Genomic DNA, 26,482 nt, shown 5'->3' with positions numbered 1-26,482 from the left:
AGCAGCTGGCAGGCTCATCCAGAGGTGAAGCACTGCAAGGTTTCCCCTTCGGGGCTCTGCTTTCTATCCCAGAGAGTAATCCCCATTCCCCTTGCAGTCTGGCAGCTGAGACAGGGAATTGTACCTTCCCTGGGCCTCAGCAAGGCTCTCTGCTGAGCTTCCCTGAGCCTCCTGTGCTGCAAACTTGCCGGAGGGCTGATAATCCCCTCCAGCTTCGGGACAGCCCTCTTCACCAATTAACGCGCCATCAGAAATGTTAAAGTGTGAGGTAATCAAATGGATGTAAATGATAACAGCATATTCAGATGGATTAAGGGAAGTTGTAGCTTCCTATTCTTCATTCTGATTTTCATTGTCACATTGCTTGAAAATAGTTAACTGTGCTGCAACGCATGGAATTCATCTGGCTCTGTGGAAAAGAAATTAGGTGATTTATTTTCTTGGAAATGAGCTGATCTTAATTACAATTAGTGTTCGAAATACTAAAAAGTGACACTTAATTTCCAAACTTTAGTAAGATAGGTCAGTCGTGCGAACACAGCTATGCAGAAATGAAAACAATGGCACAAATTCACAAGGAGTTGAATTTCAGAAAACAGTGAAGAGCGGACCCCTATAAGGTTTCTAGTTTTCTAACCGCAGTTACCCTGCGAAGGCACTTTTTCAAAAAGTAGAGCTGGGATATTTGGTATGTACTGACATTTCAGTTTTGGCATTTAGAAAGAAATATCTAGAAGGTTGCAGAACTCGTACTTGTCTGTGGGGAGGAGAGGGTCCTTTGAGTCATAGAAAGAAAATACCTAGCAGGAGAAAAGGTATTTTTGCCCCAGTTGGTATCTAATCTGGACATGTTCCCGTTTAAAGATAAAACCAAATATTCCTGGCCATTTCTTGGGGTTTTTTAGTAGCCCTTTAAAATAAACATACTGAATATTGTTCCTTTTAGCTTTGAAGAACCTTTCCTAGTAGTTAGTCATATAATATTGAGGCTTGAATTTCTACCGGAGGGTACCTCTTATTCTACAGGGCTGCTTGATGATGAGCTGGCTCTGAGCACACCAGTGAGCTGCCTTTTGCAAGTGACTGATTTTGCTGTCCTGTCATGCTGTGCAGGTTCCTTAGTGGCAGCCATTCTAGCCACTGACGATGACTCCGGTATCAACGGGGAAATCACATACACCGTAAGTGAAGATGATGAAGAGGGTATCTTCTTCCTGAACCCCGTTACGGGAGTCTTCAACCTGACGCGCGCGCTGGACTACGAAGCACAGCAGTATTACATTCTTACCGTCCGCGCGGAAGATGGGGGAGGCCAATTTACCACCATCAGAGTGTACTTCAATATATTGGACATCAACGATAACCCGCCAGTGTTCAGCATGACCTCATACAGCACGTCTTTGATGGAGAACCTGTCTCCAGGATCCGCTATTCTCAACTTCAGCGTCACTGATGCAGATGATGGTAGGCATTCCCTCCTATTCTGTACCTCTGACAATAAGTACGTATTTCGCCTTAGCAACATATTAGAAGACGTAGCAGAAAGGGCAAATTAGGGCTATCCCTAGGATGCCATCATATGCTTAAATACACTGCATGCTGTTTAAATAGAAGTTATTTTTCACATATTTCACAGTAGGTTTAAATGGGTGGTTTCTTCCTTATTTTTATTTGTGATAATTTAAAAATACAGTCAAATACTGCTTTTAACTGCTGTTGCAGAAACGAGTTGCAGAGCTATATTTTACCTAGAGCACGTTACAGCAGTTGAACACTATGATTTCTCCCCTGGTGCTTAGGTTGCACATTTAAATTAGACCTAAGCGTTCTTTCAGATTGTTTTTTTTAAAGTTTATAATGTATTCTAAATAAGGTTCTGGCAATATGAGACATCATCTGCAATCAAATGTACTGTAACTTCTAAGTGGATCCTGAAGAGAATTGTGATCTATAGGGTATGATAGTGGAGGTTAAAAAACTGATTAAAAGAGATCATGGGAAAATTTCTCATTAAAATAAGCTTTAATCTTGGGTTTATTTATGGCATCTAGAAGGTGTTAATGTACTGGAGTGTAAAAGATGCAATCTTTATAGCTTGCTTAACCATTTTGCCATACAGTTTATGTCCAAGCAAGAATAATTGTAGAATATGGCCATAAAATACATAAAAATCATTGCATAGCATACTGTATTTTCTTAAGTGTCCACAGACATTTGTCAGTGTGACTTGATACAAAATGATTCATAACACTCATAGTGACTTTACAGGTGAAGGTTATTTTTGTGACATGTTAAGCAACCTTGTCTCCTCTCAACTTGGCACTGGCTCAGGAAAGCCTGTAGAAATGTCTTACGCTGAAATGTGTGCTTCAAGCGCAAAGCACCTACATGCTTCGAGGAATCCCAGTTTATGCATGTAAAATGACTGAGCTGATGAAGATTATTCAGTAAAACAGTTTTTCCTCAGGAAATGCTGAGCTGTTGAACTCAAACATTTTTGTGGGAACATAAATTTTGTGTTGATGGATAGAACTTTCCATGGTACAAATTGTGCAACTGGTTTTGAGATCAAACTGAGAAAGTGAGCGAGAAGAGATTCCATAAGATAAGCCAACAAGTCAGAAATTATAACTTGATGATATTGGCTATTCTTGCATGAATATCTCTTTCACCGCTCTTGTTAAAGCTTTTATTTTATGTAAACTAACCATAAGTTGGAGGATGAACTTGTGCTTGCATCATGCATATCCAGGGAAGGGGTTATTCCCTCAGACCTGTAGATAAATGGGTTTCTGTCTAATCTATCTCCTCTTATTTTCCTGTTAGGAGTACAATGCTTGGTTTCAAATCTTTTTGGAAGTTAATTTCACTTAACCATTATGGGTCTGTTTTCCTTTTCTCTCACACCTCATACGTTAATTTCCATCTGCACGCAGTGGACATGAAGTATGTCATAGCACTGATGTATCATTTTACATTCATCATGCACTCAATTATCAAGGAAGCAACTGAGTATTTGAGGAGCAATGCAATAAGAAGTCAGATATCTTGCCTTTTATATTTTCTGGCACACTTACTTTTCTAACAGGCTGGATTTAAAATTAATAGGGCAGAAATTTCATTCCAAGAGCATGCCAGGTTGAGTTCCCCCATAGGACTGTAACTTCAGCAAATGTTATGATATATTGGTGTTTCTGTTTCAAGCCCAAACTTGTTATCCTGTGTCATCTTATATTTATCTAGAGTACAGAAATAGCTAGTACTATACTTCCCTGCATGTGTCTCATAGATAACGCACTCAATGCACACAAATGTAATTTCATTGATTATGCATGTTATATGATCCCATAATTTGAAGGAGCTCCAAAAAGACATTGTTTTATAATGAGGTATGCCTGTTGTTTTAGGATAAACACTGATAAAAGACAAAACCGTGGTGATAGTGAAACTGCTCCCATTTTCATTTTCTTGTTCGACACACTCCTTGGGAAACAGTAGCTGTTTATCTCAGCTTGGACAGTTTCTTATACAGATGCATAGTAAATATCAGCTACTGCTCTTAGTTAAAGCAATAAAGAACTCAGTTTCCTTAAACACATTCATTCTGAGATTCAGATTTTAATTTTTTCCACATCAAATTAACAGGAAAAATCTCAAGGCAAAGCACACACTTGTCTATTTGTTAAAAAGTATAGCAAGATATTCCTCCAGGCAAAAACCAGTGGCATTTCCCAGTTAGACCCTGCAGGTATTTACAGAATGGGGGGAGGGGAGTAGGAGATTTTTTTTTTGCCTCATTAGTAAATAAATAAAAATAGAAACAAGACCCTTAAAAGAGCATCATCCTGAAATTGGTGGCTCCATGTCTGAGCTCTCACTCAGAGTTTTATCAGATTAACCCTCAGATTAAATAAACCCAAAGCTCAGCAAAGAGGATGCCCCTACATTCTCTCTAAAAGTCCAGCTCCAAACCTGGGGAGAGGGGATGGATGAGGCGCACAACGCCAGCCTGGCATGCTGTGTTTAAAAAGGAATAGCTCATTAAGTGGCAGTCCTGGCTCCACTGGTATTTAGGCAACTCTCCTTCTGCTTCACACTTTAATCTATTAGCAGCATTGAAACCTATGAGAATACAGGACAAGGAATGAAAAGGTACATGGAGGTGAGATAAAGAAGAATAAGCAGTAAATTTTACAGGAACAAACACCACCAGATAAAACACTGGGGGAAAAAAAGAATATTTTTAAAGTAATTTTCTTCTGTAAGATCTAATTCCTACCCATCTCCAAAGTCAATTGGCAAAAATCTTGAATTGCCAGAAAGTACTTTACTGAAATCAGAAGACTTTCATCCGTATAATTAGTCATTTGAAAATACAACTGAACAAAAAACAGACTAGCATTAAACTTTCACAGTGCTTCACTGTGATCAAAGTAATGTAGAAACACTAATACCTGGCATATAAATGTATTAATTTCTTTAACTGTATTAAAATATTTTGTCTTTCATGTTTGATTCCATTTATTTTATAATTCAGTTCCTACAAGAGAAGAGGAGAGAGGGAAAGATGCCAATTAGAGTAGCCACTGGGGGAAAGACAAGTAAGACTAGAGTTGCCAAGTCTGAGTGTAATCAACAGCAGAGATTAATAAATCTAATGCAGGAATAATTTTATTATCAAAGCAATTCAGTGAGAGGGAAAAGAGCTTCTGAGTAAAAATGACAAAACGCACAGTGAAGTAATTAGCTACTTAAGCAGACACCTTGGTTTCTTTGCATGAAAAAGCAAGTTTGAGGGGTAAATTAGTAGCAAAAGGTCTCTTAATCTACTAATCCTAAATCACAGTCTTTATGACCCAAAACAAGAAAAGAGGATTTTTGAAATTAATTAAAGTAGGAGTGAGAGAGAGAGAGAGAGAGAGATGAGAGAAGATTCGTTTCAATTAGGTGTCCTCAAAAATTAGTTGTTTAGAGTGAACTCTAGAGTTGAAGCAGTAACATAAATTTGTTTCCTGTATGGCATATTTAAGGTCATTTCACAGCCTTGTCAAGATTCAGAATGCATTTCCCTTACCAGAATTATAAACCTCTCCCTTGACCATAATTGCTAGTTATGTTTCGATCATAAGATGACGGCTGTTCATCTGATATTTTGGAATACAATGCCGTATATGGGAAGCATACCTCTCCCCAGTATTCACTCTTGGCTTGCTCCAGCTAGGCTTGGGAGTTTCTGGTTGTGGCTTTTTTTTAATTGGGTGGAAGGATTAATCAAATAATTACATTAGTAATAATGTTGCTTAGTTGAACTGGGGAGAATGGAGGGAAACAGCTGTTCAGTGAGCAGCAGAACTATTGAGTCTTGGTTTCTGAAGGAAAAGCCTTCGAAACCTTTATCCCTAACCATTGTAGATGGGGAAAAATTACCCATGTTGCCGCTGTGCAGCTCCTGCTGAATGAAATGCAGAGATGAGCTCTGCCAGCCGTTCCCTCTGCGGCTGCTCCAATTAACATCCTTCCCTCTCTCTCTTCAACTCTTGTCAGAAAATAATTATTTCAAAGGCTTCTGTTCCACTGTGAAACTTGGCTGAAATTAGCTGATGGATTCAAAAATGGTGATGAGGAGGGTAAACAGGCAGCATGATCATACAGTCCTCATTTCCATAGGAAATGAGGCCAGAAACATTTATATCTAGGTCAGTGGGATGAAGTCACATTCTCTACCTTTCTTCTCCCCACCCCACCAGGCTCCAACTCGCAGCTCTCCTTCAGCATCGCATCCGGGGACAGCGCGGGACAGTTTGGCATCGACAACAGCGGGGTGCTGAGCATCAGGCAGCCTTTGGACCGGGAAAGCCAATCCTTCTACAGCCTCGTCGTGCAAGTCCACGACATGGCCCCTCTCCCAGCCTCCAGGTATACAAGCACAGCCCAAGTTTCAATTATTCTGCTGGATGTGAATGACAGCCCTCCAAGTTTTATCTCCCCGAAGCTGACCTATGTCCCGGAAAACACACCGATAGATACGATTGTGTTCAAAGCACAGGCGACCGATCCCGACAGTGGTCCGAACAGCTACATCGAATACAGTCTGCTCCGGCCTCTGGGAAACAAATTCAGCATTGGCACTATTGACGGTGAAGTGAGGCTCACGGGGGAGCTCGACAGAGAAGCCATGTCCAACTACACCTTGACTGTAGTAGCCACGGACAAGGGCCAGCCATCCCTTTCTTCATCTACTGATGTGGTGGTTATAGTCCTGGACATTAATGACAATAACCCGCTTTTTGCCCAAAAGCTTTATAAAGTAGAGGTGGGGGAAAATACTTTGACAGGGACGGATTTAATCCAGGTGTTTGCTACGGATGGAGATGAAGGTACAAACGGGCAGGTGCGCTATGCCATCGTGAGTGGAGATGCCAATAATGAGTTTCGGATCGATTCTGTGACGGGGGTGATAACAGTTGCCAAGCCTTTGGACAGAGAGAAAAAGCCCTCCTATACACTGACTGTTCAGTCGGCCGACCGCGGGAGCAGCCCACGGACCGATACTACAACTGTCAGTATTATTCTGAAGGATGTCAATGATTATATTCCCACATTTGAACTTTCTCCATACTCTGTGAACGTCCCTGAGAACTTAGAGACGCTCCCAAAAGTTATTCTTCAGGTGAGTACATTCAGCAAATAAATACATATCTCCTACAATTATTAGCATGCCTCAATATATGGTATTAATGTACAGTGTCTTTCCTCCAAAATTAAAAAGATGCAAGACAATTGAAAAATTGCCCCTTGGCTTTAATCTAACGTGCAGTGGTTGTTGGCTTGTTTTCCTTTTTGTTTATTTGGGTGGGAGGATTATTTGCTTGTTTTTTACCAAAAGTTTATATTCTGCTTTGGAGTTTTGTCTGTGTTTTCCCTACCTATCTTCCTGCCTACACTGGGACTTTAGCAGTTTGCTCTATCTCTCATCTCAATCTCAACTTTCATGCAACAAATCTCTCAATCTGATCATTGCCTACATGGGATGAGGCTCTGTGCCTAACACTGAAAGAGCACTAAACGGATTCAGCCAGCAGGACATGCATTGCCTGCTTTGATACAGAGCTTGGCCTATACCAGATCATCTGTGGTTTTCACTGAGCCCCAGCACAGTCTTCACTGTATTTATGCTTGAGAAAAATAAGTAATCAACTATTTAATATTTTCAAATTATGCTTTTAAATCCATCACCACTGTCTTAAGTCGTTTTTACAATTACAGCTAATTTACAGTAGTCCTTAAAGCATTTGGATTAATTCATTCTGTAAATTTAGGTTATTGTCATAGAGAATATTTCCTCCACCCCAATACAATTTTATAGACCCTGCACGCATCAGTTCTTGATATATCTTCCCACTTGTTTGCATTGCTTTTTTAGGTTGTAGCAAGGGACGATGATCAAGGCCTAAACAGCAAGCTTACTTATGTGCTGGTGGCTGGAAATGAAGAAGGAGCCTTTACTCTCTCGGCCAGTGGAGAGCTGCGCTTGGTGCAGAGCCTGGACCGGGAGTCAAAGGAGCAGTACGTACTACTGATCACAGCTGCTGATTCAGGTAAAGCAAACGGGCAGTCTCTTCTGGTGAAATCTCATTGTCTCTTGAAAACATTGCGTTCTGGATAGAAAAGAAATTTTTTCATGATGGTCTGAAACTTTAGTGGGTGGAGATTGGTACCCAAGGTTCAGTTTAGATCTCTGTGCGTGGACCTGGGCTTACCTGTTGTCGAAAGGAGTTCAGTTTCTGGAAGTCAGGATTTTTTTTATCTTTATGTCTAGTTGTCTGATATTAGTAGGACTCACTACAGATTTAGGTAGGTTGATTTTTGCCCTGCAGTAGTAAGTGGTCCTACCTGGATCATAAGAGCCTTATGCATGGCAATAAAAACCCAATATAAATGGTAATAAAACCCAATATAATGTTGTCATCAGAAATGTGCAGCCAGGTCAAATCAATGGCCAGAAATCAGCTATGGACTACTCAATCCTACTGAAATCTTACCCCTGAAAAGTAAAGAAAATTTACATTTCAACATTTTAATTTTCTGCTTTGCTCAGCATCCAGTCATACGTATGCTCCAGAATCCCAAATGTATTCCAAGTTCCCTCAGTTTAAAGCAGGACATGAACTCTTGTTATGAAGATTAATTACACTTGAGGTGTCTGAGCACAAAAGTATGGTTTCAGATTTTGATATGAATATTAGTAACAAAGACATCCTGCATCATATTCTGGACTGATCTGCGGTCCCCCACGGTCTGATGGATTTAATTTACTGCAGAACTTGTTCTTACTTTCTAATAATAAAAATAGAAGCAAACCCAACTTGTTGACATGTGGGTATGATTTCGTTTTCTGCCATATTGTGTTCAGTATCTTGTGTCAGTGACAATATCTATGGCTTATATTTTCCTATTGCAGCAGTGCTCAGGTATTTCACAGTCTGAGCACAGCTGAGGCTGAGAAACACAATTTTAGGACTTGACGTATTATTTGTCTTATACTTTGGCTAGAGATACTGTATGCTTCGTATTTTTCACACTGGCTTTCCGTTACTCTGTAGCCGCAAAGCGCTCACTTGTGAGTTGAACTTGCTTGGGCTCGAACGTCCTTATGTTCCTTCAGAAGCTGAGGCTGAATATATGAGGGAAAGCAGATCCTTGATGTCTGTTTACTCTCCCAGTCCAAGTTGGCAGGAGTCAATTAGGCCTGTACAGAACTTACTAGCTCTACATACAAAATGCCCAAAGGCTGAACTGATAAGGGGTGTCACACAGCCAACAATTATTGTCCTTCTTGGAAAAAGGAGAGGAGCAAGAAGTCAGCTGTACCCCACACCTAACACCATGTGTCAGCCGAAAGTCTGACAAGAGCACAATCTTCTCCTAGACTTGGGTTCCTAAAAAATATGAAATCCAGGAGATTTACCCAACCATACCAAATGAAAATATTTATTTGTGTTGGGAGATGTTAGAGTTTCAGATAATCCAGGGGAGACTTTAATACATGAAGTGTGTATGGGGCCTTTGCCGTAAGTGGCTGACAAGTACAGCAGTATGTTTTATTAGTTACTGTGTATAAACATGTAGGTATTATGCTGATTAAACACTGTTTGAAGCTGTTTCGTTTTTTAATTTGCTATGTTCTTATAAAGCTAACTCACAAGTTATTATTCCCTTCTATCAGCGTTAAAAGGTACTAACAAAAGTGTTCAGAAGCAGATGTTCAGTAGTAACTTTAAGCTAAGTTTAACTGTTCTACTGTGTTTAAGTTTACAATCTGACTAATCCACGGTTAGTGTGATTTGGTATAGTTTTCAACCAGCCTGGTGAATAATCTTAGATAACATCTTCTGATTAGACTGAAGACTTGCTCTAAATTAATGTCGTCAAAGAATACATTTAAAACTATGTTAGTCATGATTTATCCAAACTAAAACATCACAGGAAAGTATCCAGCTTCAGTAGAAGTCAATGCCAGAACTTCCCTTGATTTCATGGAAGCGAGATGTGGACCGTAGTCATAATTGATACTTTAAGTACTTTAAATATATTACATACTTAAGAAATTCTAGGGGATCCCTGTTATGCTTGAATTAGTCATAGTAAGTCCAAGCAGTCTAGATGGTAAAGAACACTCTGGCATATAATTCATTGGAGACCTCTTAAAAAGCCATGTTTGTCATAATAATGTGGAACAAATGGACCAAGTTACGGACTCTGGCATTTCTGTTGAGCTGCATCTCAAATTTTATATTGCTATAAATTACATTATCTTACATAGAATGCACATGTACTTCTGTAGACATTTGGCAGATAAGTTAGAAAAATATGTGAGCAAGCCTTTCTAAAAGAGTAGCAATTTACCAGAAGAAGAATGTATTTTTAAATAATAAAACATTTTTTAAAATATACAAAACGTTACAAAAGCTATCAGTAAGGGTGTGTGATGGATATCCAGGTGGTAACACGCTGACCTTTGCTAGTAAGTGCCCGCTTCATTAAATGGGGTAGTTCCGGCTGTACTAGCAGAAAGATGGCAATGACACAATCTTGAAATGGGTAATAAAAGTGTTTTAAATATTATGTTCTTGAGGAGCTGCTAAATGTTTATAAAAGAAACTCTCACAGGCATGTCAAGCTCTTTGCCTAATGTAACTATTTCTTTAGAGTGTCTTTGTATTTGTTTGGTAATGCTTAGAAAGAATGATTTCGCATAGAGACAATTCAACCAGAAACACACAAGCAAAACAGGTAGTGCTTGTCTGTAGGAAAGCAGTGCCTGCCAAAATGTTGAAGAAAGCAGACTTGTCTGAAATTATCCACATCCATATTATCTTTGAAAATAAATCAAGGGGAAGGTATTATACTTTGCACTTTGAATTTGGCTTTTATTAGCTGCAATAAACAGTCTTTCGGATTGTCTTTAGCAGCCCAAGCAACAGTCTTGCTATATATGGTGCATCTATTTAGGGGTTTTTTACAGATAAAAATCATGGTAGACATCCAGATGCAGTTAATGCTGGAAATGTCTGGGTAGCACATCAAGGGCAAAATTCTGTCTGTCCAACCCACTTCCCATTTTTCTTAGGATCTGCATCTCAATTTCTATAGGCTACACTGAGTGGTTTAAAACATTAAAAGACGATATCCTGCTCCTATAGAAGTCTATGCCAACTCTTCCCTTTCTTTCAAGGGAGCAGACACGACACATGCTTAGAAGCACCTTTAGACATGAGAACTGATGGATTCCCAGCTTGGTTTTGGTTGTCTTCCTGGTCTCCCTATACATAATCAAGGATTTCTTACTTTTCTTATGTTTATCATCACTTCCTCAACTGGTGACGGTGGTTTGTACAGTGTTACCCTAGCCTGTGTATGAGGAAGCTGATGGAAGAAGAAGGATTTTTAGTTTTTTGTTATTTTTATCTAGAGGTGTCAGTCCAATGTACTTGAAAACAATCCATGGCCTCAGAAGGTACAGCTGCTTTGGTGATAGCTGTTATTTCATCCTCAGCACCTTATGGGTTTTATAGCACGTATTGGCAGCACGTACACGGAGTCTGTTTGCAGCAGGTGAAGGATTAGGATGTTGCAAAGCAGCAGCCCGCATACGTGAAGCCTTGAGCTGGTAGGGCTGCATGGGATGCTGGCTCAGAAATCTCTGTCCTTCGTCACGCCGTGCAGGCATGCTCTTCCAGACCCCAGATTTCAGTCCTTGGCACATGAGAAGAGTTGTTGAGTTATTAAGAGTTGAGCTGCTCATAAGCATGCTGGGCAGGTCAGACGGGGACCGCTGGTGGGACCACATGCACCAGTGATGGAAATTCGGGCAGTTGTTGAAAAAATGCTTTCCCAAGCAAAAGCTCCCCTCCGGCCCAGAGAAGTCAGTCATGATATATGCATCGTCCTGGCTCTGGCCCAACTATTCCTTGGCCTTGCCTGCTAATCCTCCTCAGGGTAGATCTTGGGTCAGCAGAGAGTCTTCCCTCTGCTCTGGGGCAGGGAAAAAACAGATAAAACATTTTCTGGCGCTTGGCTCAGTGATTTGTGGCCATGCAGCCTGCTTCATGCCCAGTTTCCAGAAGACAGTCTGCACAAAGGTTCTTGATTACAACCTTGTTTTATCATCACTCTTCCCTCGCTTCTGCACTTCCACCCTGCTCTAACTACTGCTGGGTCTCAGATACTAGACGGCCGCTCTAGGCGGTGGGGATTTACAAAGACACGCAAAGCGTCCGTCGCGAGGAACATGCAGCATCTTCCAGGGCTGTACACCTGTGGCTTTGGTCGAGAAATAAAACGTAATTCAACCCCAAAGTTCAGCCATCCCAATTTAGAGCCCCTCTTGCAGCGCAAGCTGTAAGAACAGAGTGCATGAATTATAAATATAATGACAGGAAAAATGATGGACTGTGGAATAACATGATAGTGTTTAGATTGCAGATGCTCCCCAAAAATGTCTGCTAGCATAAACGCCAAGAAACCTATGTGCAACTATTTGAATGTGACTTTACGGGTCTATTTCTACCACGTAAATCATTTGTTTTGCTTCACTATACCCTTCTTCATGGCAAAATGGTTGGGAAAAGACACTTTCTAAATTTTTTTTTCACCTCATCTGGTGGGGACGCAGCGTTGGGTAAACATTCACTTCTGGCACCGTGACAAGAACTGGTGCAGCCGCTTTTATCATCCCTGTCTTTAACTCTTTGAGCAATTTTCTGGAGCGAATGTTAGCATTCCAACAGTCCTCTTCCTTTTATTTATTGGTTGCAGGGATGTCGAATAGCACATCTGGAAACCTGCTAGCTACCCAGGACTACTGTTTAAATAAACTGCACCCCCCATCTCTTGATTTGGTCGGTCAGAATGGCGTATTGCCACACTAAAACCAAAATCAAAATGTGATGTTTCTAATTAGAAGCTATGTTTGTGTGGATTTTTTTAATTATTTTTTTTTAAATAATCTATTTACTGATTTAGATAAATAGTTTTGAAAGAAATGAATCAGTGGACTGATTATTATATTTAGTTAGCTGTTCTTTGTATACATCCCTGGCCTGTATGAAAAACAGCCATATGTTTTTTCTTTAGAAGATGTTGGCCCCCGACTTATGCGTTCTTTCCTTCAAGAATGCAGGAGGGCAACCAAGCAGAGAGGTTATATCCTCCTCAGGAATTCTCTTTCAAGACAGGCTTTTGGTTCCCTTCAATCCTAAAATCAAATGAAATCTGACAGTGTAGTTTTATTGGTTTTTTAACACATTTTAAGATATTTCCCGGTTTGCGGCGACAAGTAAATGATGGCTGTATTTTCTAGTAATGGTAAGAAAGAGTCTTGAGGGTTAACACTGTGTGAGATTTGTTTGACTGGGCTTAGACATTTATACCTATTCTGTTTTCTTAGCATACACTGTATTTCTACTTAACAGGCAGTCTACAGTGTGAAAAGATGTTGCCTGAAAAGAATGAGTTGTATTTTTAAAACAAATTCAGCTATTTTAAATCTTGTTGCTGTCAAAACAAATGAGCAACTCACAAGTTTCAGTTAGAAATGTCCTGTTTTCCATGCTTTCTGTGCTATGTCTAAATATACACATCGCTTCAGGCTTCGGTGAGCTAAATGAAGCTGACGTATGCTTACCTTGGTGCTTAGCAGTTTACATAATGATTGCTCTCTTCTACGGTCTTCTTTTATGCCATAGCGGTTTCAAAATGAATATTGGTTTCTGTCCCAGCTCCATTTATTTCCTTGCCCTTATGGAAGCTCTTCCGCTTGTCAATGCTGTCTCCTTAAGTCTAGTTTTACTGGTTTACTATTTTACTAGTTTTATTATCTTTGCTCTTTTAATACTGGTACTAGAACTATCATTTCAGTAGTTTTGCATGATTTTTTAATTTGTAAATTACACAGTGGGAGAACTGAAATGGCGACAGACTCATCAGTGAGTTCATAGTGTTCATTTTGTCCTACCGTCATCTAAAATCAGGAGAGAAGAGAATTGAGAGTGGCTTTTTGTAGTTGTGGGAAGCTAATAGCAGGATCTTACCCTTTCACAGAGCCTAGAAACTGTTAGCATTTTTTAATTTTTCCCTAGAAGACGAAAGCTCAAAAAGCTATTTAGGAAGCAGGTTTACAGCAAAGTCAGTCCAATGTCCCCTAGAGAGTAATTGTCAAGGAAGAGAGCGTATCGATGTCTACACAATGTGACACGTTTACGCCCCAAAGGAGATGAGGGCTTTAGCCCATCCCTTCAGAGGACCGCCCCGCAAGATGCGCAATCCAGCCCCAGAATACTATTTGAGGGATTTAGTCTTCTATTTGGAGTTAAACCTTCATTATTAGATCACTATTTTCAAAATAGTTCAGCGAGAGCCTCTGGGCTAAATCCAAGCCTCTGTGTTCTCTGGGGTGCAGTTACGGGAGAGACGTATATTCAGGTTGGCAAAGGGCTCAGGCTGGCCAGTGCAAGCTGAAATATCAGTGGAAAAAAATGAACGTTTTTCACTCAGGTTAAAATCGTGGACAGAACTTCAGTTTTGAAAGCAGCTCAATGGTGATGGTGGATTTTATTTGCACAAGGCAAGGGGTTAGAAATCCATGTTAAAGATGTTTGTTCTCTATAGTTCAGATGTACTTGTGGACTTTTCTAAAAGTCCTCAATTTAGGTGCATACCTCTCCATTCAAACATTTCTTGCGTGTGTAATTCCTTCTCTGCTCTCTGTTGGGATCATGGAGAATCCAGCGAGTAACTGACAGACTTACTTAGGATGGGATAAACTGCTTCTAGCTGAATTTTGTTGGGTGAGCTGTTCTCCATTTCACTGCATTCAACAAAAGAAAAAGAAGGGAAATTTTTCTAAATAGTGTAAGATTTTCTAATTTGCTCTTATTAATGTATATATAAAATCAACCAATTACTAAACTATAGCCTTTATAAGTATTATTCCTTAGAAACAGGTCTTCGTTTTAGTAGGCATGGTTAATGGTTGGACTCGATGATCTTGAAGGTCTTTTCCAACCTAAATGATTCTATGATTCTATGATTTTGCATTGACAGAGACAAAGGCAAGAAGGTTCATAAATCGGGGTGTTGGAAGAGAGCCAGCTGTGGCAGAACTGACGTGGGAGGGGGCATCAAGCACAGTGTGTGCATGTTTGTGCTTTGCAATATAAAAACCTGCAGTCTATCTGCACAAAAATATAGTAATGTTACTCAGGTCCAAGTGGAGTTGAGGAGAACTCCATAGGTTCTACCTCAGGAGGATGCAAATCCCATAATTGTTTTGTTGTTTTGGTTTTGTTTTTTTTTTTTAAATAGACAAAGAGAATCCTAATGAGGATAATGTACTTCTCGTCTAGAGTCTAGGAAAGCATAAGATAAGATGTAGTAACACAGCCAAAAGTATCTCTCTACAGACATTCTTGGAATTATAGTTGAAAATATTGAATTTTATTAGATAACTAAATCTTTTGACTCTTTGCATCCCTCATAAGTAAAAGAAATCCAGACTGTTGGTAGAAACATCATTATTTATTAAGAATTTTTGGTTAGTCATAAATGTTGGTGCGAATTGTTGTTCTTTCTTTCAAGGAACATAATTTTATGCCACCTAAAAAGACTGAGTGTAGGTGATGGCCTTTCTTACTCTATCAGGTTACCTCATCACTAATGAGGTAAACAGGAATATCCAGTAATTCAGTGTTGTTTCTCATCATCCAGAGTTTCTTATTACAACCGTGTAAAAATAACAAAGGAAAAAAATAGAAATAAAGAGCTACAACTGCCAGCTTTGCCAGGGGTGCATGTGCCAAGTCAAAGTGGACTTCTGCTCTTTCTTAAAGGGTTAATCTAATAAAAAGCAATTAGTGCCACCTTCAGTGCAGGATTACAGATTTATCTGATTAAAATTTTAAATATTCTCAGTCATAAATGATAAAAGTGTTGATCTATGGTAAGTTGAGATCAACTGTACTATGTACCGTACTGTATGGAAGACATAGTTCAAAGAAGTTCTTACCACTCTTTTTCAAGTAGCTTATCTGCTTGGTAAGGATATTTTTTTCTCCTTTATTTCCATCCACGTTGGGATGGAAATTTCCAGCACATAGTTGGGAAAAAGTAATTTCTTGCTTTGGTTGAAATACCATTGTTTTCTCAAGTTGTGTGATTATATCTTGCGTTAATTTCTTGAATGTCACCCCCATGTTCACAAAAGACTCGTGGGCACTTACCGTAATATGTAGCAAATATGAATGGGATGCAGTCACTTTAGGGGCCTGCTCAAATTAGTGTGAAGTTCATTAAATGAGCCAGTTATTGTCCTGATCCTCAGTCTTATCTCACATGCGTGGTCTTAAGATCTACTGCTCCTCTCAGCCCTACCACTGCTGAAGTCCAGCTTTATTGAATGTGTATTGGCCCATCAGTTAGGCACTGTTACCTGTAAAGAGTTTCCTGAGAACATACAGAGAAGGAGTGATGAAAAAGTGAGAACCGAACATATGAAATATGCCAGAGCAATTCAGTTTTCATTGAATTTTGCCATGGTACAGAAAAACATTGTGCAGTATTGACCCAAGTGAATGCAAATATGATTGTCAGATCTTTAAGCTGTCTTCACTGTTGTCCTGGTTCCCCCTTCTTTTTTTTTTTGCTTTACTATTATTTCTTAACTTCTTGGTGCTAGTTTGAGGTGAAAAAAAGCATGTATATCACTTTGAAAAAGTTTCAGGTAGATTTATTTAAACTGGAAAACAAGCTACAATATAATGCGTAATATGTGGGATTTAGTAGATGATCGAAAATTTCAGGAAAGAAAGAATTGTCAGTTTGTAACTTTTCAGGCTGTTACACTTTCTCTCTTATCTCTTCATTCATCCATCTTGCTATGATTAGTTTGGAAGTTTTAAATTAAAATTAATTTAAAATTATTGTCCTTCTGCTTACATCACTTTTAAATGAAATTCTACTTCAAATATATTAATGAGTTTGCTGAATGTAATCTGTTTTGCAGAAGAATAAGATAACTAGAGTAGTTATTATGCTATGCAATTTCTCAGCCTTTGAGAAATAACTAAGATTTTTCTAGTCATGGTGATCTTAAACCATTTTTTAAATTAAACATTACACCTTATAAATTGAAAGCCTGCTAGCTCATTCTTCAAATACAAAGCTACAATTTCAGGAAACCTTAATTGCAAGGATAAAACAAGTAAGACATGCACATATGGCCTGAACGCTTATTCTGCTGGTTAATCTTCACTATTTATACAGGGTGTTTTTAAAGCATAATTCAAAATCATGCATTACAGGAATTTCGCTGTGGGATATTCAGGAGTCACAAGCAGTCAAAAACTGCCTTAGTCAGCAGTCCCTGCAGGAGCCAGCTTCTCTATTTTTTCTGTTTACAGCAGTAACTTATAACAAGGAGAAGTAGTTTGGTGGTTTTAAGAAAATATTTTTTTAATGTCTCTGCCTTTCTTTTAAGCTGCAGTTCCACTTTCTTTAAATCTTTACTTTGGTCACCGGAGGCCTTGGTGGTGCACACGGTCATGCCTGCCCTCCTAGAACCACCTGCGGTGCGGGCACGGGGAGATGCACCCTTACAACCAGTCATTTGCCAGGTTTTGTTATGAGCATTATATTCAGCTGTGAAAAATTGTCCTTAAAGATTCATTTTTTTGAAACGTATTTGGAAGAAGGCAACTTCTTGCTCTGGAAATAAGTGCAGTTCTGGCTAAGAACGTGCAATACCTGCGTGTGCCTTTTCTGAGCACCATCTCCAATGACCTGTACCTTTGATGTTAATAGCTTACAAGTGTATATCAAGGGGTTTATGGCACATGGGGTTAATGCTTGTGCCTTTCGGGGAAGGAGAACGAAACCTGACAGCCACTAACTGGCGTCTGCTTATGTCAGCAACCCTGTATCAGCTTACGCTGTGGGCGGTGGAGCAGGACGCTTTCAGCCTTTCCTTCGTACGTTTTGAAATTTGCTAAACAAAAGCAGCAATGGGGAAACTGGAGGAATGTATTATCTACCATTTTTTCAGATGTGTAAGCAATAAGTTTATGATGTGCGTGCGTATGTGTGGAACGAGATTGTTACCTGGAACACCTTGAAGTTGTGCTAAATAAATACTATACTTTTGCTTTATTGCATGTGGTTTTTTCTCAGTCTGTATCTGTGTTCCAGTACGTCCAGCTCTGTAATAGTGCAACAGCTTTTTTTTTCCTCTCAGAGTAAACAGCTGCAGGTAACTTGTTCTGATGAGCAGATCAGAGGAAAAGAACAGTGATAAGGAAATGTATATACACCAGAGGGCTTAAAACAGTCTCTGTATGTGCATACAAGTCCCACCCTTTCAACAGCATATTAAATCATTGCAATGCAATGTTGCCCCTGTTGTGAAACTGCAAAGATTAGTGAATTCAAAGGATGCAGTCAGTCAGGAATTTTGGTGGGAAACTATTCAAATTTAAAAATCATGTGGATAAAACCAGATGAGAGAGCCTGTCTTGCATTACTGTTTGGGACAAGGATTTCTTTTGCACTGTCAAAACATGTGTGAGTATGTGTGTTTATGCACGTGCATCAGCCTAAGTGTGGCTGGACGTGTCATTGCTTGAACAAGGTTGGACTCTTGTCTAGTGAATTTTTTTTACTTTCGATAGCTTATGTTCCCAAATTTAGGTCTGTTTGCTCCCAGCTTCTTTAGGCTGGTACATGAGGGAGGATATTGAGGTTTCTATTATCTGATGCAGTACAGGAAAATCTTTTTTTTTCTTGTCAGATAATCCTTGCACAAGTACAGATCTATCCCAACAGTTCCCTTGTTTTCTGAAGTACAAGTTCTGTTAAATCAGCTTTGGGATCACCTACTACTTCATACCTAACTATGAGAAAAACTCAAGATCTGAAACACTCAGAAGTTTGTAAAATCTGGGTTCCTGTATGGTCTCATTCACCAGTCACCCTCTGAGCTGAATGAGAGCAGGGCTAGCTTCTAAGCTTTTTATTTATTCTGTGTATTAACTACTTATTTCAGCTTTTGTCTCAAAACATACCAAGTTCACCAGTTTTTCAAGAGTTAGTGTGGAAGCCTGTAGTGAAAAATTGAGTAAGAGGAAAACAAAACACAATCAACATATCCAACCAGGATGAGTATTTTTGATGCAGTCTTGTAAAAAGAACTACTTATTTTCTCATTTCGCATACACACTTTGTTTTGCGTTCCTGGTAAATAACTTTAATCTCAAGTCATCCACGTTTCAAGTCAAGCTTCGCGTGCACTAGAAATCCAAAGCATAATGTAAGCTAGTTGCATTTTAACTTATTCTAGCTCCATATTTATTTTAAAACTCACCAGTTGTGTGAGGCTCAGCACACTCTGTCTGCATTTAAATGCATTTAGAAAGATTGGATGCTTTATTGTGAGAAAGGCCTTGTTTACTTGAGTGAAAAAGTTAATGCTCTGTAATAACACATACAACTTCTAGTCCTGGGACTCATTCACTGAGTGTTTGACTGGAGAAGTGAAATCCGCTTTGTTGCAAAGCAACACATTTCAGTGAAGCAAAAATTCCATTTCTGTTAAATCGCTTTCCAATTTTCAGGATAATGATGTGTTTAATTTACCACAAAACATGGTAAACTGCCTGCAGTATGAGTTTTGATTAGTCATTTAGATTCATTTTATTTAAGTTTAATCCCTTTTTTTCATTTTAGTGAAATGTATCTGTAGGGTTTTTTTGCTTAAGTTTATTGTTAGTTTTCTAGCACTTAATTTTGGCATTTTAATGCTGGCAAAGACTTTGAGTTCCTGGTTTCTGAAAGGAATGATACTTTTACTATCTGCTGTGCTAACCATGGCACAGACAGGACCCAGAAGCCATTAAAGCTTCAAACAATATGTGGATAACATGCTGAACACATTCTCCGATTTCTAATTTTTACTGTGAGCCATACGGTACCACACAGCCAAGATAATTTCCAATAGCATCATCTTTTCCTGAGCTTTCTTGACAAACGTAAATGGCTTTGCAAGTTTCCTTCAATTGTTTTCTTTTACTACTCCAGTCCACTAAGTACTCTGATCATTCCCCACTCGTCCTCGCGTCCAGCTATGGTGTGGAGAGCTGAACATGCACTGGAACAGATGGTGCCACGTGTTTGGGGATTACAGGGAGCCGACACAGCTTGCCGTACCCATTCCCCAGGACAAGGGTGGATGAAGATAGCAGGTGGCATTCCCTTCTTCTAAGGCTGCATGGGTAGGCCAAGGCGAAAGTGAAAGCGGTCTTTAGGTTCATCCCTTGTGGATGACGTCGTGGCTCGTAAGCATTAGCGCAAATTAGGGGAATGAGTGACTTATGATAAGTTAACTCGAAATGCATATTTTCCTCTCTTTGCTGGTTATCCTGCATTTGGGAAGTAGAAATCGTCAAGTTAAATAATATTTCTCCCCACTGCCACCTTCCTGCACTTAGTTTCCTTCCTTCTACTTGCGTTGCTGCATGTAGCCAGTATTTTTCATCCCTCTTCTCCTGGATGGGGGGAGGAAAAAGTTGAGGGCTCATTATAACTTCTAAGCTGACACGTTTCCAATATCATCATATTTTTGTGGCGCTCAACCGCAAACAAGCGTTGGTGAATGGGGCGGAAGACCAGCTTGTAGGTCTTTGCCAGTCCCTCCTTGCTGGGAGAAGAGGGGTCCTGCCCTCGTGCTGCCGCCTGCCCACGCCACGGTCCCCCACGGCTATTTCTTCATGTCACCTCCCCAAATGTCCCATGCAGAGACGGGAGCCACAGCCCAGCACTGGCCAAGCCTGAGGTGGCCTCTTATAACCTCCCCTTGTAAATCGTCCTTCATCACGGGCCTCCTAGGAGCAGGCTCCCAAGGTCTGCTCCTTCTCTTCGTCCCCAGACACATGTTTACTTGCAGATGTAAGCAAAAAGCTTAAATTTTTGGAAGAACATCCGTGGGAAGCAATTTTCTTCCTGAACTCAGCGTTACTATTTTGACACTATCCCAGGTTAATCTTTATTTCAACAATGATGTGTGGACGTTTGTGGGACTGTCTGCTTAATGTATATGTACAGCTGTCACCTAGAAAATAAACTGTTCGGTTCATAGAAACAGACCACAGCACACAGAGATGGGAAATTCAAAATAATAATAGTACTATATTAACATCATCGTCTTTTAAAGATTTGATATTCACTGAACAGTCAATCTCATCTCTACCATTTAGTTCGCATAGTTAACTTTATGTTCTCCAGTTATTAATAATTTGATGGGTCTTTCATTCCTCCGCCTTTCTAGAAAACTTTTTTTCGACATAGATATCCTAAGCCTCCGTGAGACATGGTATTCTGGGATTTGAAAAAAACCCTAGTAGTAGTACAGCGCTAGAGAAATGCTCTAAATAAGAGGTATCTGACAAAGAAATAGTTGCTGCTTCTGCTGAAAAATAGTTCAGACTATTTACGAAAAATTGGTAGAAATTTTAGTGCAAGTTCACTAAGGGAAAAGTGTACATTTCTTTGTGGCTCTAGACCTCAGGGCTGTTCGTAGGAGTACTCAGAGGGTCGTGTGGCTGTGTACAGCAATTTTATATAGGTTGTAACATGTCTGGTTTATTAAAAACAGTTTGGGGACATCTTGAGTGTTTGGCTAATATTACAGAATTTACACAAAATTTACTACACGTATTTATGCAAAATATTAAGTGCAGTTTGAAGAAAAAAGGAATGATGCTCTAGCATAATAAGAATAATTGACTTGGGGAAGATTTGCTATCGAAGCAAAACTTAAGAAATCTGGGAACTCAGCCTGACCATGGAAACTACTTCTCTCACCACAAATATGACATGTAGATTTTATGAAACCTACTTATTACCAGGGGCCAAATTCTGTGGTCCTTATGCAAGCACAACTTTCACTGAAAGTTCACTGAGGACGGTAGAATTTGGCCCCAAGCTATTTCTTTTCCACAGAAAATTACTTCATTTGTAATTTCCTCTTCTTATATTTCTCAGTAACTGCAGAAATGTGAGCTAGTCATTTAATTTCAAGTGAATAAAAGCTTTGAGGACTCTCTGTGAAATTGCAACTTTATCTTTCAGTGTAATAGAATAAAGGAGTATATTTGTGGACGTGATGTTTTACTTAGAGGAAAAAAACCTATCTGGATAACTACATAGACAGGAAACCAATGTAAATATGTGAGTTTTTCCATCTAAGTAAAATGAGAAAGATTTTGGGTTTTGAACTGAAGAGCAGTGACTTGGGATGTTACAAACAGCTGAATTAATATTGGACTTCTGGGACGTTTCTGCGAGCGCAACGCAGCCACAAGCTAGCGCTGAATGAGGTCTGGGTTACTTACATTACCCCAGTTAATTTTATTAGTATGGTGCTCAACCTTGGCTGGTATATTCACTTCTCTGAGGCTAATAGAAATATGTCCATACCGCTCTGTACAGTGCCTTGTAGACGCAACCAGCGGGGAAGTGGAATGGGAGAATAACGGCACCGAACATATAAGAGGCTGAGGCGAGGGCTGGGATTTGACTCTTGGAGTGTGTGTTTGGTACCCTGCAAATTCAGATTCCTCAGAGACGAAAGGGGGCCAGGGCTGCTTGGAGTCAAATGGCTGAGTCAAAAGCTGCTGCTATCGGTGTAATCCTGAGCAGGAGCATATGCATAGCCCGTAAGCAGCTACTACATCTAGCATCCCTTTTGGTCATTTCCATTACGTGACCAAAGATGTAATAGCCATGCAGGAGAAACAAACAACCCATTGCAGCGTTTTGCTGTTAGCGTATGTCCACGCGGTACTTTGCCGGCGGGCGTGAGCGCGTCCTTCCCATTCTCCTCTCTTCGCCAGTCCTGTGAGCGTAGCTAGCGCGGCACCGAGCCCGAGCTCAGTGCTCCCAGCTGGGACGGGACCAGCCTGCAGAGCTGTTCTGGAGCTAATTCCATCACCCCAGCTTTGGTTTACCTCTAAAGGCGCTGCCACTGCAGTTCATTTCTGTGAATAAACTGACAGCGTGAATTTTCCGCCCTCGGCTCTTTGTGTTAGCAAATACATTTAAAACAATTGAGTTTCAGGTTTTAGCTGTGAGTTAGCTTTCTTTTCCAGACCGAATTGCGTTACTACTGATGCTCTTTGAATGTGACTTACCCAAGATTAATTTCTGAATTATGTATAAATTGCTTAATCACCTGTGAAACTTCACAACTTTCAACTTTTCATTAGCTGCGAGATGAATGTCAATTAAATGTGTTTGGAAGGCCAGAGCTTGATGGCACATGCAGCAAACACTGCCGATGACTCTGTTTCATTTAATGCAGTAATAATAAACACTCCACAGGCAATATTTCAGCAATCAAGAATGCTTTTGCAGTCTTTTCTATCTATATGTGTTTGGCTAAATGACAAAATTGGGTTGGGGAGGTGCGGGGAAAGGGTAAAAAATGAGTCAGGCTTATTGCCTTAATGTAACCTTCCTGGCTGAAAGTATATTAATTGGCAAAATGAATTACCTCAGACTAGAGCAGAGAAAGGCCTCCATTGTGCGCGGCCGTGGCGTGAAACCTATATTCTTTGGCTTGCACGTTCTTTCCTCGGCGTCGTGACCCATCCCGTCCGATCAGCAGGCTTCAAAGTCAGCCTGCCGAGATTTACAGCACCTTTCAATTGGAAGCTCTTTCGTTCAGTCCGTTTGTGCATTAAGCCGAGTTACTCTGAAGTATTTCACGGTGAAAAATCTCCTTCCTGTGCAGAAGTTGCTCCCAGCTTCTTCCCGCGATGTAGCGTGGTACTTCTTCAACCCGCAAGGGTTAACATGTGGGAAAATGGGTCATTATTTCTTCTTTTATACAAGAGCTTGGTGTCTGGAGCCCTTGCCAGGACCACATGAGACCCAAGAGCAGAGCCTGCTTCCTTCCCAGCCTTAAACTTGAGGTCCAGCAATAACCTCAGGTAGCAGCGACCTAATCATCTGCTGGGTTGGAAGGACTAGGGCGGTCACGCGGGGGCTGCCTGTGTTTCATCAAATGACAGCTCCATGTAATATGCTTACCTTGCGGCAAGGACTTGAACCAGCCTGTGGCCCAAAGCATTTCATTATCGTCGCTTTTTTCCCAGTCCAGCAAATGTTGAATTGTTCTATCTGTTCGAGATTGAAGGGGAAAGTGACACAACCTTGGGTAAAACAGGCATGGTCATCGTCTGTCTTTTGAGTAAAAGGGGCCATAACTCATGGGGTTTATGCTCCACTATCACTCTCTCCTCCTCCTTTTTGTTATGTATTCAAAGAAGGTAATGATCCCATTTTTTTTCAGGGACCCTCAGTGAAGAATTTGGTTAGCAGGAGATGTCTTGCTGATTCTTGGCTGAAAATAAGTGTGATAGACTGGCAAAACTAACATGAACTTGTAAAACTCTTAATTATCTTTTTTTAGATTTGACAAAGGAAAAGCTTCAGACAATAAATACTGAGAGATTGCACATGAATAAACATGCTATTTCTCACTCATTTCTGCTCATTGGAGTTAAGTGTTCGAATAACAAGGAGGATGAAAGCCGTAGGTTAAATAAGTTCAGTCCAATTTCCCGTAAGCCAATAATCCATCCGAGTGAGCATTATTTGCTGCTATAGATGGTTGCTTCCACGGAGAAATCGAGTCTGAACAGGGCTGGAGACTGTGCAACCTTCCCACCCGCTCAGAGAAGGTCTCCCCAGGTCAGGGGTGCAACCGGCAGTGGAAAAGCCACGCGGAAAGCTGGGGTTTGCCACTGTTTCCACTCTATTTGTTCTGCGGATAAATAAATTGAGGGCTGGAGTCTTCACGGCTGTCAGTGTGCCACCTTTGAACGTCTTCTGTTAGAGAAACAGGAAAGTCAACCACATGTTCAAATTGGTCCTAATTGTTACAGGAAGGCTTCTGAGCGGTTCCAAGACCATCTTTTTCCACTGAGCTTGTATTACAAAATATTTCTGGAATTAGACAGAGCAAGAAAAATAACAACTACTTTTTTATTTTTTCTTCTTTCACAACTTGTATCTTATGTCAAGATGCCTTTGAAAGAAATCTGACCTTGTCCTGTACATTGAATTGGCTTTCTTGCTCTGTGACCTGTGACATGCTCAAGCACTAGGCTTTAAATCAGGGATGGCAGACCTCGGATTAGCGTGGTGGTATTTGTAACCTCTAGCATTTCGTATCCCACTTTCCCGCAGGATCTCCTGCCCTCACTGGCACTGGAACCATTGCTGTCACAGTGGATGATGTCAATGACAATGTCCCCACATTCGCCTTTAACATGTATTCTGCCACTGTTCCAGAGGATGCTCCTACGGGGACAGATATTTTGCTCGTAAACTCCTCAGATGCTGATGCTTCCACAAATGCTGTTATTAGGTAGGTCGTTTACTGTTGCTGTATGTAATACCACCTCGTACCTTGCCTGAAGATTTTTTTCCCCCAGTGTCCATCACCAACATGCCATGAAGCTGTAAGACAAAAGGACAGCTGTATATGTGTAGCTAAATTATTTTGGCAAATCTGGCTTTTTTTGTTGTTGTTGTTGTTCGTAGGCTTTTAGAATTATATTAAGGACAAATAGAGTTGCAGTGTTATTTTAGGTTTTTACTAAGTGAACAGCAAACGGGTTTAACTTGCACCTGAATGTTAATAGGCTAGATTTATATTTCTCAATAAATGTAGAGGTAGGTGAATTAAAAAAATAGAAAACGAAAGAAATACTGAAACTCCAAATAATAGCATGACTGGATTAAGCGCTTCAGCTTGCAGTCTTTATATATAAATTCTCTGCATAAAGGAATACAATAGAGGCTATGAATGATCATCATTAGTGACTGCCATGAGCTTGTGTAGCCTTTGGAAAGGCTTTTGCCCTCTCTTTAGCATAGCTTTTAGAGTTGAGGCCTTGTAATGAAGGATATCGTTAATAGACATAATACAAATCTTTTAAAACATATTCCTGAAGAAGCTAGAAACCCTTGTTCTTGGAGGCTGACAGACTTCTTAAATATTAATCGAAGGAGGTTTCAGGAAGGTATTGGTGGGGAAGAGGAAGATGTACTTTTCAAACATCATTAACGAATTTGCTACAAAAGCTGACTTTTGGGGCAGAGTTAAAGAATTTTTTTTTTTTCACTTACGTTCAAATGAAACCACTCACCCTAAAAATTACAGAATGTATTTTGCAGCTTTAGTCATCTTTAAGCTTTAATTTTTAAGCTAGGCAAATCTAGAAATCAGTGTCACATTTTGCATAAAAATGTCCAAACTAGTGGATAGTGTTGATTTTGTGATAGCATACGTATGTTTGGGGAAGGCTTCAGTATCTCACTTTGAACCTCAAATGGCTTTTCAAACCTAACTGTAGTTTAGAAGACTGCTTATGCAGACTTGGATGCATTTATAATAAACTGGCTGAGCAGATACAACATCACCCAAGACACTAATACACGTTACACTGCAGACCACTGAACGGTCAACAGAAACCACTACCTGCCTTGCAGCTGCGTTCACGTCTTTTCATATAGTAAACAATTTTCACTGAAAGCCAACATGTTCCTTGGGTAAATTTATGGTTAGCTAGTGTCTTCAGTTTAGAATGAAAATTACAGAAGGTGAGGCATAAAGTTCATCCCATTCAGAAAACCAGTAAAAAGTTGGCATTTGGCATTTTTGCTCTAAGTGCCAGACAGTTTGCAGAGCTCAGCTGATGCAACCTAACTGGGCACTGGGCTGAACACTGGCCATTCCCAGTTTCGCAGACAAGAGTAATGAAGATGCTGAGTGACATGACAAGCTGAAGATTATCCACTGAGGACTGATGTATTGTGAATGGAATACGAAGCAGATTCGTGTTAGTTATTAATCGGAAGGACACGT

General features: G+C 40.1%; 1 protein-coding gene across 1 annotated transcript in view; it reads left to right on the top strand.

Moving 5' to 3' along the window:
- FAT4 (FAT atypical cadherin 4) overlaps positions 1-26,482 on the top strand; it is a 149,339-nt gene that overhangs the window by 83,235 nt on the left and 39,622 nt on the right. The window contains exons 4-7 of the mRNA XM_069795693.1: positions 1,114-1,464; positions 5,748-6,670; positions 7,424-7,598; positions 24,799-24,979. Of these exons, the coding sequence (XP_069651794.1) occupies positions 1,114-1,464; positions 5,748-6,670; positions 7,424-7,598; positions 24,799-24,979 (1,630 nt within the window). The remainder of the gene's footprint in view (positions 1-1,113; positions 1,465-5,747; positions 6,671-7,423; positions 7,599-24,798; positions 24,980-26,482) is intronic.

The sequence above is a fragment of the Haliaeetus albicilla genome, chromosome 1, assembly GCF_947461875.1.
Source record: "Haliaeetus albicilla chromosome 1, bHalAlb1.1, whole genome shotgun sequence".
NCBI lineage: Eukaryota > Metazoa > Chordata > Aves > Accipitriformes > Accipitridae > Haliaeetus > Haliaeetus albicilla.
Note: the sequence above shows the minus strand (reverse complement) of the source record. Positions and strands in the feature narration are given on the sequence as shown.